At 36.6% G+C, this 12,780-nt stretch overlaps 2 protein-coding genes across 3 annotated transcripts; both read right to left on the bottom strand.

Moving 5' to 3' along the window:
• Positions 1-228: 228 nt before the first annotated feature.
• Positions 229-694, bottom strand: LOC9310617 (defensin-like protein 210). The gene is made up of 2 exons (XM_002872365.2): positions 646-694; positions 229-521 (listed from the first exon to the last, which is right to left on the bottom strand). Exons 1-2 carry the CDS (start codon positions 692-694, stop codon positions 289-291), a joined length of 282 nt encoding a protein of 93 aa, XP_002872411.1. The 3' UTR covers positions 229-288.
• A 9,439-nt stretch (positions 695-10,133) lies between these two features.
• LOC110227489 (sarcoplasmic reticulum histidine-rich calcium-binding protein-like) lies at positions 10,134-12,240 on the bottom strand. 2 transcript variants are annotated; one of them, XR_002331180.1, is made up of 3 exons: positions 11,439-12,240; positions 10,513-11,349; positions 10,134-10,437 (listed from the first exon to the last, which is right to left on the bottom strand). XR_002331180.1 is itself a non-coding variant. In XM_021021839.1 (2 exons), the coding sequence occupies exons 1-2, from the start codon at positions 12,093-12,095 to the stop codon at positions 11,134-11,136; spliced, it is 873 nt and encodes a 290-aa protein (XP_020877498.1). In that variant the 5' UTR covers positions 12,096-12,240; the 3' UTR covers positions 10,134-11,133. The 2 variants fall into 2 exon arrangements, 1 of the variants encoding a protein (XP_020877498.1); XM_021021839.1 differs by having other exon boundaries at positions 10,134-11,349.
• Between the last annotated feature and the right edge of the window lie 540 nt (positions 12,241-12,780).

Below are 12,780 nucleotides of genomic sequence, written 5' to 3'. Positions count from 1 at the left end.
ATGGTTTATGTGTGTAAACTAAAACAAAACCACATTTACCAAACATCAGTTTGGTCAATTCGGTTAGAAATTTTGGCTCAAACCTAGCAACAACTCTAAAAGAAAAATTAATTTCTCATCGCCTATGCTAAGTAAGTCAATTTATTTTACACTAAAAAGTTTCACAAATATCATGTCGTGTGAATAACTTTCAGCCTGTTATCTATGTTCGACACGGTAAAGCAAAATCATAAAAGAATATTATATAAGATGATTTTATTATAACTTTTACAAGAAAATTACAGAGTCTTATTTAATGTCACTAATACTGCAACGACATATAAATTTTGTACAACTACGAATATACTTATTTCTTCTAAAACAAGCTTTTCCGCAGTCATAACAAAAACCCATTACGCCTTGACGAAGAGAGTGTCCAAGATGTATATCCACTAGAATTTGATCCATTATAGGGCTAGCTGATGGATTGTCAAGATATGTTTTCTCTTCTAAATTATCTTTTTGGATAATTATTGAAGTACCTATAAAATTTCCAAAACATATTTCAAATTATCAAATCAATATTTAAGAAACGATTATATATATATATATATATATATATATATATATCTTACATAAGATCTCAATTAAATAGATTTGACTTACATGAGGAAGAAAGGACCAGAAAAGTTAAAAACAAAATAATTTTCTTCATTCTTTATGTAAGATATAATAGTATCGAAGAAAAAATATATCAAAAGAACTATTGTACAATGTAGTAGTTAAAACTACATAGTGTCATATTTATATATATTTTTATTAATTAATATGTTATGAAAGACTTATTGTTCTAGTAAACGTTTAATTTTGTTATAAATGAAATTCAAGTAAATTATACTCCTTCCGTTTCGAATTACATGTCATTTAAAGTTTTCTCATACAAATTAAGAAAAACATTAAATGTTTTGTTTTTTCCATTATTAATATGCTTTAGAATTTTTTCTTGGGCAAAAACAATAAAGTAGTAGAGAGAAAACATGAAGTTTTTCCAAAAATCTGCATTGAAAATCTAAAACGACAACTATTATAAAACAAAATTTAAATCCTAAAACTACAACTATTATGAAACAAAATTTAAATCTTAAACGACAAGAGGGAGTAATGTTTTAAAATAATGTTTTCATTTCTAAATTATTATATTTTCAATACAACATTTATTAGTTATAACTATACATTTAATGATAATTCTTAGGTAAATGTCTTAAATTTTGGTTTCTAATATTTTTTTAAAAAAATGATTCTTATTAAATTTACTAGGACTATAATGTTATATCTACGTTGAGAAATATATTTAAATTTTATTACATGTGATGATATTAAATATAACGTCAAGGATGTAAGACTATATATATAGGCATGAATTAGTCACATATATATATTATGTGTTTAGTATTCGAATATCCCTGAAAAACTATAGTCTGAAAATTGGCTAATGTGAGGAGAATTTGATGGGATTGCAATGGAATAGCCACAAAGAGATTACGTCGTTAGATTATAAAAGCCACATAGTTTGGATGTGACATAAGAATCAGTTACTAATTAATTATACCACGGGATAGTCAGTATCATAGACATATATGGCTAGCTAGCCAAGAAGTCAACACATATATGGCTAATAGTAGCTATACACTTGCCACATGGCTATTCAATGGTTCATCCACGGAATTATGCATGACATGAAAGAAACTTGTAGTGACTCTTTCTACCAATGTTGGCGGTCCATTTCATGGTGGTCGTTGTAGAGGTTTACGCCGACACGGTGCCTATTAATGCCTTTTTCGTTGATCGTGAATCTGTGATGACAAAGAAACCTATCACTGGATGTCTAGACCATCTCTAATTTGGGCTTTCTGGCCAAATTATAGTGACTCCATGAACCAACATGCCACCATCAACCATAACTTCGTGGTATAATTTTATATGTGGGAGTTCAACTTTGTTTCTTTACCCATCATCTTTTTTTATTGCTTTCATCCCTCAAAGAGTCAAAGTTTAAGTACTGGTTCTGTCTATACAAATATTTTTGTTTTTACTTAGTTTCCATAATAGAAGTGTTCAAAAAAATTCGCACAAGGCTCTCAAATTAACTCAGCTGAATTGATTTTTCTTGTAAACAATGAGAAAAATCAGGCATCTAGTCCAGACGGTCTAATTTAGCCAAAATCGGTCTTACGGCTCTAGTTTCCGGCTTAGCACTTGGTTTGTTTATATTTTTCTCCGACCTTTGTTTTAAATTTATATCTTAATCCATTTTGGATATTTTCTTCTACCTTTAATTATTTTTTTGGTATCTCTGTTTCAAGTTTCAACTGTTTTGTTTTCTAGTCTTTTATATTTTATCTACTCTTTTGGTCCAAACAATCAATTAACTTGTCAAAGTCTCTGCCTCAAATATATGGCATCCTACCTGATATCAAAATCAGTGTCCTATCCTTTACTAGCTTTTCTTGTATATACATTCCAAGAGCCAGCATCCTACCTGATATCAAAATCAGTGTCCTATCCTTTACTAGCTTTTCTTGTATATAAATTCCAAGAGCCACCAATATGAGGCGGACTCCCTTACTAAGTTTGCGTTAAAAAAAAAAAAAAAAAGCTTGCTTTATTAGTGTATATGAAAAACATTGATCAAGTAATTTAAGTAATTGTGTTCCAAAAAAAAAAAGATCAATATTTTTTATCATGATAATTATTTTTACTTTTGCATTTTTATAGTATTTTCATGGTTGTTTTAGAGATTCTTCTATGTTGAATTTAATTTGGATTTGAATTCTGATATTTTTAGTGTTCTTTCATTTATTCTATTTTTTGAAAACCAAAATATAAGCATTTATAGAGATTTCTAAATAGGCACCTTTAAATTGGGAAGAAGGCATTTCACCATAAAAGCAAGAACTTTGAATATGCCAAATGATTATATAAGTTTTAAAATACTAAAAATATGTAAATAATCTATTAACACCTGTCTAGTCTCCGCATAGGCTTTAAGGCCATGTACACTGGTGATATAATTTGAGTATCAGTAGCCCAAAATAAAAATTTTAATGGACCAAACCCTACATTTGGGCCTGATCCGTATCAGTCCAGTGATACTTTTGAGTTTTGATACTCAGTATCGGGTGACGTGGCATAACACGATTAGTCTCTGTGTCACGCGTTTTCGGTAAAAACTGAGAAAAAAAAAAATTCTTCTCTCGAGTCTTCTCTTCTCTCCTCTAATCGGCGAGCCGATTCTTCTTCTTCTCCTCCTTTTTCTCATCGCCGGCGGTTCTCCGTAGATCTTTAAACACTGGTGCAATATTTCTTGTACAAATGAATACGATCTCCAATTGAAATGTTCTCTATGTTGAAGTGTGATGCAGCGTTTTTTTTTTTTTAAGTAGTAGGATGCAGCATTGCAAATTGATATTGATGTCATGACAAAAGTCAGCCATATATAGCAACGAAATTATATATTCTTGTAGAACTTTGAAACAGAATAAAAGAAATTAAAATGGGTCACGACTCACGTCCACCTTTCTTTGATCAACATAGGCTACCTCACCTAATAAACCAAATTGTTAACCTCCCTGTATAACTGGTTTCTTTCGATTCCTAAAACATTGTGTATGAACTCATTTCAAACGTTAAAAAAAAAGTAAAAAAACAGTTGGGTTTGAAACTTTTGAATGTATTTTTTGTTTTGAAAATCATATATATATAATAAGATTTAAAAGAAAAAATAACTCGATATGGAGTACGAAAGAATAGAATAATAAATGTCTTTGACATCCAATTATACCACTGAAATTTTTTTTTTCATTTTTGAATGGCAGTTCCAAAAAAACGTACTTCTATCTCAAAAAAGCGTATTCGTAAAAAAATTTGGAAAAGGAAGGGATATTGGACATCGTTGAAAGCTTTTTCGTTAGGGAAATATTCTACGTTTTTATGGATTGTAATATTACCTTTTGTAACCTTATGTTATTATATATTTATTTTCGATTTTGCAAATAATTTTTTTTTATTAATGATACCGATACCGGTCTCACCACTAGAAACAGATTTATTACCAGTATCATAAAAAATCATAAACAATAAACAAATATTAAAATTAATATTAAAAAATTGTTAATGATACTCTATGAGTACCACCTATGTGCATGCTCTAAGCCCCCATCGGGCGTCTACTTACCAGCGTCTAGTTTTTTTTTTTTTTCCACTGAGTTATAATGATAAAAGAAAGAGAGTAGTACAATGTTGCAGAGTAAAACCGGAAGCAATAACGAAACAGAACATTGAGAACAGAGTGAAACAAACTAAAGCTTAACCGTGTGAGCGACGATCTTTATTGATAAGGTTTTGGAGCCATGAAGGTCCTCCTAACGCCAAATAAGAGGTGAGGCGTCCGTCTCTGGTAACACTGCAGGCTATCTCCCTAGCCAATGAATTGGCTTTCGGCGAAGAGAGGTGAAATGATACCTCCCCCATCTCCCGTACAATCTGCAAAATTTTTGTAAGTACAAAACGATATTTTGGCCATTCTTGTGGATTTTTCAACGCCGACACTGCAGCCGAGCAATCAGTCCACACCTCACATGAAGAGATATGGAGGTCATGCAGACTTTGTAAAGTCCATAGGATGCACTTGAGCTCAGCTGCAATCCTATTGAAGAAAGATAAAAAAGCGTCCCGAGCGTGAAACAGAGCATCACCCGTGTGAGTTCTTATGATCCATGCCCCTCCACAAAAACTTCCCTCATTTACCCAAGATGAATGGATATTGCACTTTAGAATTCCAACAGCTGGTTTAGTCCAGAAGTTACGGACTCGGGATCGATTCCTTGTGTCCCACGCTATCTCCAGCGTAGTGCGTTGATTTTGTTTGATCCATTCCTCTGCTTCTTCTAATGCAGTAGCGATTACAAAGTGATGATCAGGAGTTCTGGCTGCGTATAAAACAGAGTTTCTAGCCTTCCAAATCTCCCATAAAAGCCATGGAATTGCAGTTCGAAATCGCGGATCCAACTCTGTTTTTTCAATCATACCAAAGACATATTCTAGATTTTGCGAAACAGAGTTGGAAAAAACTTGGCTTGGTAATGGAACGTTGAAATCTGACCACACTTGGGCCACCAAGGAGCAAGTGAATAATACATGAGACACCATCTCCTCCTCTCTGTTGCAAATTGAACACATGGGTTGTATGTTAAGACCGTGCTTCCTTAAACACTCAGCGACTGCTAAGGCCCTAGAAAGAGCACGCCATAAAAATAACTTGATTTTTGGAGCTGTTAGAATATTCCAAATCTTTTCTTTGATCTTGTTTAAGCTCTGAATATTTTCCGTAACAATCTCCATGGCTGTTGCTTCCCGTCCCAAAACCCAGTTCCCGCTTTTGACAGAGTATCGTCCATCTTTGGTGTATGCCCACACAAATCTGTCTTTTAGAGTCGGTGCCGGAGGAAACGAGTTAATCTGAGTAACATCACAAGGTGAAAAAGCTCCTTTAAACGTTGTAGATTCCAAGCTCCTTGTGTTATTATCAATGACGAAACCTTGAGGTTAAGATCCATCATCAAGTCCTTATTAATCGGTCTTCGCGGGAAGTCATCTTTGATCCACTTATCAGCCCAAATACTTGTGTCAGCACCATCCCCTATCGATTTCATTAGACCTCGCTCAAGTAATTCCCGACCAAACAAGATGCTTTTCCAATCATACGACGGTCTATAGCCAATTTTTGCCTCTAAGAAACTTTTCGTAGCAAAATATTTGGCTTTATAAACACGGGAAACCAATGAGTCCGGAGCGTCTAAGAGTCGCCAAGCTTGTTTCGCAAGTAAGGCTTGGTTAAATCTTCCAATGTCTCTAAAACCCAATCCTCCTTGTGATTTGGATTTGCACAACTTCTCCCATGAGACCCAATGCATTTTGTTCTTGTCTTCATAGGCATTCCACCAAAAACTAGACATGGTGCTTGTAATTTGTTGGCATTGATGCTTTGTCAATCGGAAACAAGACATTGCATAAACTGGTAACGCCATGGCCACATATTTTAAAACAACTTCCTTCCCTCCCAAGGATAGTGTCTTTTGATACCAGCCTCCTAGTCTCACTTTAAGTCGATCCGTGATGAAACCTAAAAGTTCTCGCTTGGAACCGCTGAAACATTCCGGGAGGCCTAGATACTTACCCGCTCGACCTTCTCTTGCTCGATGCCCGTGAATAAACCAAGCAGTCTTCTCATGTACGGATCAAGCTTTTTACCAAAGGTGATTGACGACTTCTGGCAGTTTATTTCCTGACCTGATGTCGTACAATACAGATGAAGACACTGTAAAAATTCAGAGCACTCTTTCAAGTTTGATGTACACATGAAAAAACTATCGTCTGCGAAAAGAAGATGTTGGATAGACGGACAACTATCTGTCAAGCGTAGACCGGTGAGTCTTCCTTCAGTCTTAGCCTTATTCATAATATGCACCAATGCTTCAGCACATAATATGAAGAGAAAGGGTGATACAAGATCTCTTTGTCGTATACCTCTCTCCGGTTTAATAAAACCATAAGATCCACCATTCATTAGAACGGAGTATGAGACCGACCTCACACAACTCATTATCCAAAGAACCACCTTGATATTAAAACCAAGTTTTAGGAGTAATTCCTCAAGAAAATTTCACTCCACCCTATCGTATGCTTTGGACATATCGGTTTTAATCGCTATAAACTCTTCATCACATCTTGGATTAGTTCGCAGTGCATGTATCATTTCATGTGCTAGGAGGATGTTATCGGAAATTAGGCGTCCTACAACAAAGGCTCCTTGTGTGTCCGACACAATCAATGGTAGAAACTTCTTAATCCGAGAACAGAGTACTTTAGAGATGATTTTGTACATGACAGAACAGAGGCTTATGGGCCTTAGATCAGTCATCTTGGAAGGATTTGGCTTTTTGGGAAGGATTTGGAGATTTGACAAATCTGAGTGAAATTCCATTCCGAAGAAAGAACACCAGATTCAAAAAAATTTTGAACCTCTTTGATCACTTGAGATCCTACAATATCCCAATACGTTTGATAAAAATGTCCTGACATTCCATCCGCTCCAGGTGTGCTATCTCCTTTAATACCAAAGGCTGCCATACAGATTTCCTCACCAGTCACAGGTCTAGTGAGTTCAATATTCATTTTGTGTGTCACTCGTAGAAGCATACCCTCTAAATCTTCCGCTACAGACGATGATGGGTTCGAGGTAGAGAACATTTTGCGAAAATATTCCACAGCAATCTCACCCTTTGAACCCTCCGAGAATTGTTCAAGCCCGTTGTCGTCAAAAAGAGAAACGATCCGGTTCTGAATTCTTCCCTGTTGTACACTACCATGAAAAAAGCTTGTGTTGCGGTCTCCATCCCGCATCCATATTTCTTTACTTTTCTGTCGCCAATACAGTTCCTCCTCTCGATATGCCTCAGCCAATTCCCATTTTAAATTGCGTAAAATTGACAAGTCAGGGAATACTTTGTTTCCTTCATGTTCAATCTTATTGCCTAGCTCTGTTATACGCTCTTTGGAGTTTTGATTTGTTTCTTTTTTCCACTACGATATGAATCCCCTGCAATATGAGATTCTTTGCATTAGAGAGGTCTGTCCCGACAACTCACCTTTGGCCCAACCAGCTTTAATAACTTCCGCGAATTCTGCTTTCAATGTCCACCTTTTGTTAATCATAAATCTACCGGTGCGGGACATGTTTTCAATGACGAATCTAAGCAGTAACGGCCGATGATCAGAACCAATTCTTTCTAAATATTCAGCTTGAGCTCGTGGAAAGAGTTAAAACCATGTCTCATTACCAAGAGCTCTGTCAAGACGACATTGTATCCACATTTTATTACGCTCTCCAGCCCAAGAAAACTTGTTACCAATGCTTGGGACCTCTAGTAGACGGCAATCATGCATCATATTCCTAAAAGGATAGAAAGATGATTCCACCCGAGCCGGGCCTCCAAGCTTTTCTGAATTGTTCATAATTTCGTTAAGGTCTCCCAAAACTAACCATGGATCATTCCTTAAGACACTAATGTCAATCAAGTTGTCCCATACAATCTGTCTTAAATGGGCAACCGGGTCCCCATAGACACATGAGATGTAGAAAATGAGTGAACCGAGTTTGACTTTAGCATCAATAATTCTTGAATCCGAGAAAAAAATTTCTACATTGTATGAATCCTTCCAAAATAAAAGCTAAACCTCCACTTAAAGCTTCTGGATCGACGATATGCGCATTCTTATATCCCATCCATCGTTGTACTTTCAACACGTGACTGCTGGAGTTTTTAGTCTCCATGAGGAACAAAAAATCCGGGAAATATTCACGACGCATTCCCTTCAAAGTAGGAATTGTTAAGGTGCCCCCCAACCCCTGACAATTCCAGCTCATGAAACTCATGTTTGGCTCGGCGGTTCCTCATGCGGAACCACCTTACCATCATCGCATTTAGCGATTTTTGATGAGACTTTAGCTTCATCAGCGGCTTTTCTTTTAATAGCACTACAAGAAATTCGGTCATTGATAGTACACTAAAAACGCTACTATATCGATTTTGTAGCGTTTTCATGAACGCTATGACAGAAGGAGCTATAATAGCCTCACCCCATATGATAGCATTTTTTTGAATGCTATGGAAAATGAACCTATTATAGCAAGTATCATTTGCTATTGTATAAGTTATTCTAGCACTTGTTTCGTGCCACTCTATAATATGTCATGGCTTTTTATTAGTGCCATAGAATATTTTATTATGACACGATTACAATGTTGTTGAATACAGTTATTTGGCTGCCAAAATTGTGCACCTATTCGATCAATTCTGGGATTTATAAAAACCTATTGTGAAACAAAAAATCATAAAACAGCAATGCTTTTTCATTTAAGATCCAAAGCATACAAAGTGTACACATACATCATGAACTCTAAAAGAGAACATGTAAACATACATCAAACCAGTTCATAAACAAAACAGAAAGTCTTTATCAAGTTCTCAAACATAGCTAAACTTAATTAAAAGCAGAAAACATATTTCATTCCATCATCAGTTCAGATTAAGCAATTGAGTTCACTCCTGAAAACAAAAATATCTTAGATTAGTATGACATAGGTAAAATGAATCACAGCAAATTAATGATTACAAATCTCACCATTAATGGTTCCACTTTATCTTCTGGCCATGCAATAGAGGTTCCAAATGCATCTTCCATACACTCGATCTCAGAAGATCGTCTCCAAACTGCAGCATCTTTATCCTTGACAACATCCACCCAGACTCGACATGCTTTAGGGCCCAAAGGTACAAAGTGGACAACACTGGCAGGATTATTCGATGACCAACGTCCTTCAGCAACGACGTGGTTCTTTCTGATCAGATCTATCAACTTACATTTTTGATTTTTCTTGAATGCAACAGGCTACAAAGACAACCAACAAACAACCAGACAAACAATTAAAACAACAAACCACAATCAATCATGTTTATCAAAGTCAACAGCCCAACCATCAATCATGTAACACAGTAAATTTAAAAGAAAGTACCTGCAATTTACGACGCGGAGATGCGCGCGCCGCTTTCAAAGTTGTTGCTGGTTTCTTTACAGGAGCTTTTGGAGTTACTGGAGACTTCTCATTCTGATAACCTGTACTTGATGCTTTAGATGTAGATGGTTGAAGAGGAGGAGATTCTGGAGTTGGCTCCATCACAACTCTATTTGCAGGCCATGCTACAAAACAGTTCAAAGAATCCTCCACATTTCTCATGTTAACTGTAGGCCTCCATAGATATGCCTTAGGGTTTACTACCACATCCACATATACCTTCATTGCATTTGGACCAAGAGGAAGTCCATTTACCAACGCTTTAGGTTCTCGAGTCTGAAATCGACCTTCAGCGATCACTTGATCATTCGTACTATAATCCATGAGTTTGCATTTATTCCTTATACTTGTGCCAGGGCTCTGCGAAATTCAAATGTACCAAACAATGAAAAGAAAAAATAATTATCAAAGACTCAGATATAGATAAAGAGCATCTACAAATAACAAAAGTTCAGAAACTTAACCTTAGGTGCTATGTTTTCTGGTATACTACCATCAGTTGGAACAATACAGTAATCAGCATCCCATGCAACCATTTCGCCAAGTGCATCCTCAAGAGTAAACATGTCAGGTGCAGGTCTCCAGAGAAATGCTTCTGGTTTAGTAACTAATTCAACTAAAACCTTGACAGAGTTAGGCCCTAAAGGAATTCCATTCACCAACTCATCCTCATCATAAGAAACAACACGTCCCTCAGCGACATTCTCATCAGGACAGGACCAGTCAACCAAATAACACTTGGGAAGTGATTTGGTGTTTACACTCTACATGAAAAACAAACAATGAGAAATCAACTCATAAATATAAACAAAGGCAATATATAAATAGTTGGTACATACTCTATGAATCGAGTTTTCACCGATGTCAGACCCTTGTCTCTGTAATAAGATCTGCTCTAACTCATGAACCTTTTTCTGCAAACGAATCTGCTTTTCTTCCATTGCAGCCATACATTTGCTCTTGACTTGGAAACAAGCCAATTTTGTCAAGCTCATACCTCTACCCATTGCTCTCAATCTTCCAGGATTATCAGGTCCCAAAATCTGTGTAAGCATATCTTCCTTTGGATTCGTTGTCGTTGAATCATTAAGACTTTCAGTGTCTATCTCTTTTGCCTTTTGCTGCAAACACAATTACAGATCATAAGGTGGACCAAGCAGGATATCCAATTTCTAAAATCATACTGATAGGTAAAGTCAATACTTACAATCTTTTCAGCAGCAGTAATATTTACAGGCGTACCATCCTTCCTAGTACGCGACTTGACCCAAACTTTTAGCCTTGTGATCTTAGATGGTTCTGAGCTACTCTTTACCAATTCTTCTCTCAATCTGACCATTCCTTTACGCCCACAAGTGTGAGGTATCTGCTTCTTCCTTCTTGCCTTAAATGAATCACTTACAACCTGAATTAGAATGAAAAAAAAGGTGAGTATTCTACAGGCCAATAAACAAAGACAACTAAGTGAATACCTTGAAGGCGTTACTAGTCTTGGCTTTGACAAAGAGACGCCATGCTGTTGGAGGTACATTATTCGGTCGCAGACTCATCCTATCTTTCATGGTTCTAGCTTTCCTAACCTTGCTCACCAGACGTGATTTGGAGGCTCTCCAGAGACATCCCATCTGCTTAAACACAGCAGTCTTCTTATAGTCTTCGTCAATGTCAAACCTTGCCTTCATTCAAATGCACCAGGAAAAGAAAAAACAATTACTAATGTGAGGCAAGTTAAACTTAAAATGTGGATAATTTAATTATAGCTTACCTCAATAGATTTCCACAGAACAGTTTTGATATCTTCACCAACTTTTTTCCAAGTGTCGATTATGACAGGAACATGTTCCCGTACTAACGGACCCAAGTATGATGATAACAGCACTGACCCTGGGCCACAATGTTCTCCCATATCAGTGAAGTCAACATGTTGCTTTTCATTTGGATCCTTGGCGATGTGTTTCATCTTCGTTGGTCCTCGTTGCTTTTTACGCTTTGGTTCAGCAACTATATCATCATCTGCCGCCTGTTCTTCAGGCACATTCTGTGTTTGCTCATCATCTCCATTAACTACATCATTACCAAGTTCTTCATTCTCCTCATCTGCCGCCTGTTCTTCAGGCACATTCTGTGTTTGCTCATCATCTCCATTAACTACATCATTACCAAGTTCTTCATTCTCCTCATCTGCCGCCTGTTCTTCAGAGTTCTCTTCTAACTCATCTTCTTCATTCAGGCTACCTGCAGCTCCAGTACCTACATCATTACCAGCTTCATTAACTACATCATTACCAGCTCCATTCAGTAAATCATGACCAGCTTCTTCAGTCTCTATATCTGCCGCATGTCCTTGAGCAATGTTCTCTTCTAACACCTCTTCCAAGTCCCTTGTCTTTTTGGTTACACGCTTGTTTTTACGATTGCCCATCTTAGTTCACCTGAAACAAAAGAGAGAAATGTTAGAATACAGTTCATAGATGAAACACCAGTGAAAAAACAGACACACACAAAGAAACCAAGATGTATAACACTCAAATCAAAAGCAATAATGATCCAATCTAATTAAAAACAAATTCCAGGCCATCATAGATCCACAAAAAAAAACAAAACACTATTCTTTCAAACATAAATTCCTTCACAATCATGACGGGCATTTCTAGCTTCATCAACCAAGTCATCAGCTTCCATGTCCACTACTGCTGGCAATGGCCCCACATCTGAATTTCCATCTTCAGATTCTTCTTCACTGTATCTTCTTGTAGGACCTCTCATAGCTACATACCAACTAGATGACTCATCTACCCTTGAATAGAACACTTGCTTTGCTTGAGAAGCTAATATGTAGGGATCTCTTGCAAATGAAACTTGACTTTGGTTAAGGTTGACTAGCGTGAAGCCATCTTCTTTCTTGACTCCATTACCTATGTTTGCCCATTGACACCGGAATAGAGGAATGTAGAAAATGTTGTAATCAAGAAGTATAATCTCTACCACTCTGCCATAGTAGGATACAAAGTCAACCATCTGAGAAGTGTCTTTCGCACTGGCTCTACATATTGCTGTGGCCTCATATAAGACCCCACTGTTCTGAGTTTGTCTATCAACTGAAGTAG

Source organism: Arabidopsis lyrata, assembly GCF_000004255.2.
Source record: "Arabidopsis lyrata subsp. lyrata unplaced genomic scaffold ARALYscaffold_6, whole genome shotgun sequence".
In the NCBI taxonomy this organism is placed as follows: Eukaryota; Viridiplantae; Streptophyta; class Magnoliopsida; order Brassicales; family Brassicaceae; genus Arabidopsis; species Arabidopsis lyrata.
Note: the sequence above shows the minus strand (reverse complement) of the source record. Positions and strands in the feature narration are given on the sequence as shown.

Coding starts and splice junctions, on each gene's coding strand:
- LOC110227489 (XM_021021839.1), bottom strand. CDS start 12,095: ATGGGCAATCGTAAAAACAAGCGTGTAACCAAAAAGACAAGGGACTTG. Junction 11,350..11,438: donor TTCTGTGGAAATCTATTGAG/GTAAGCTATAAT, acceptor ATTTGAATGAAG/GCAAGGTTTGACATTGACGA.
- LOC9310617 (XM_002872365.2), bottom strand. CDS start 694: ATGAAGAAAATTATTTTGTTTTTAACTTTTCTGGTCCTTTCTTCCTCA. Junction 522..645: donor TCTGGTCCTTTCTTCCTCAT/GTAAGTCAAATC, acceptor GAAATTTTATAG/GTACTTCAATAATTATCCAA.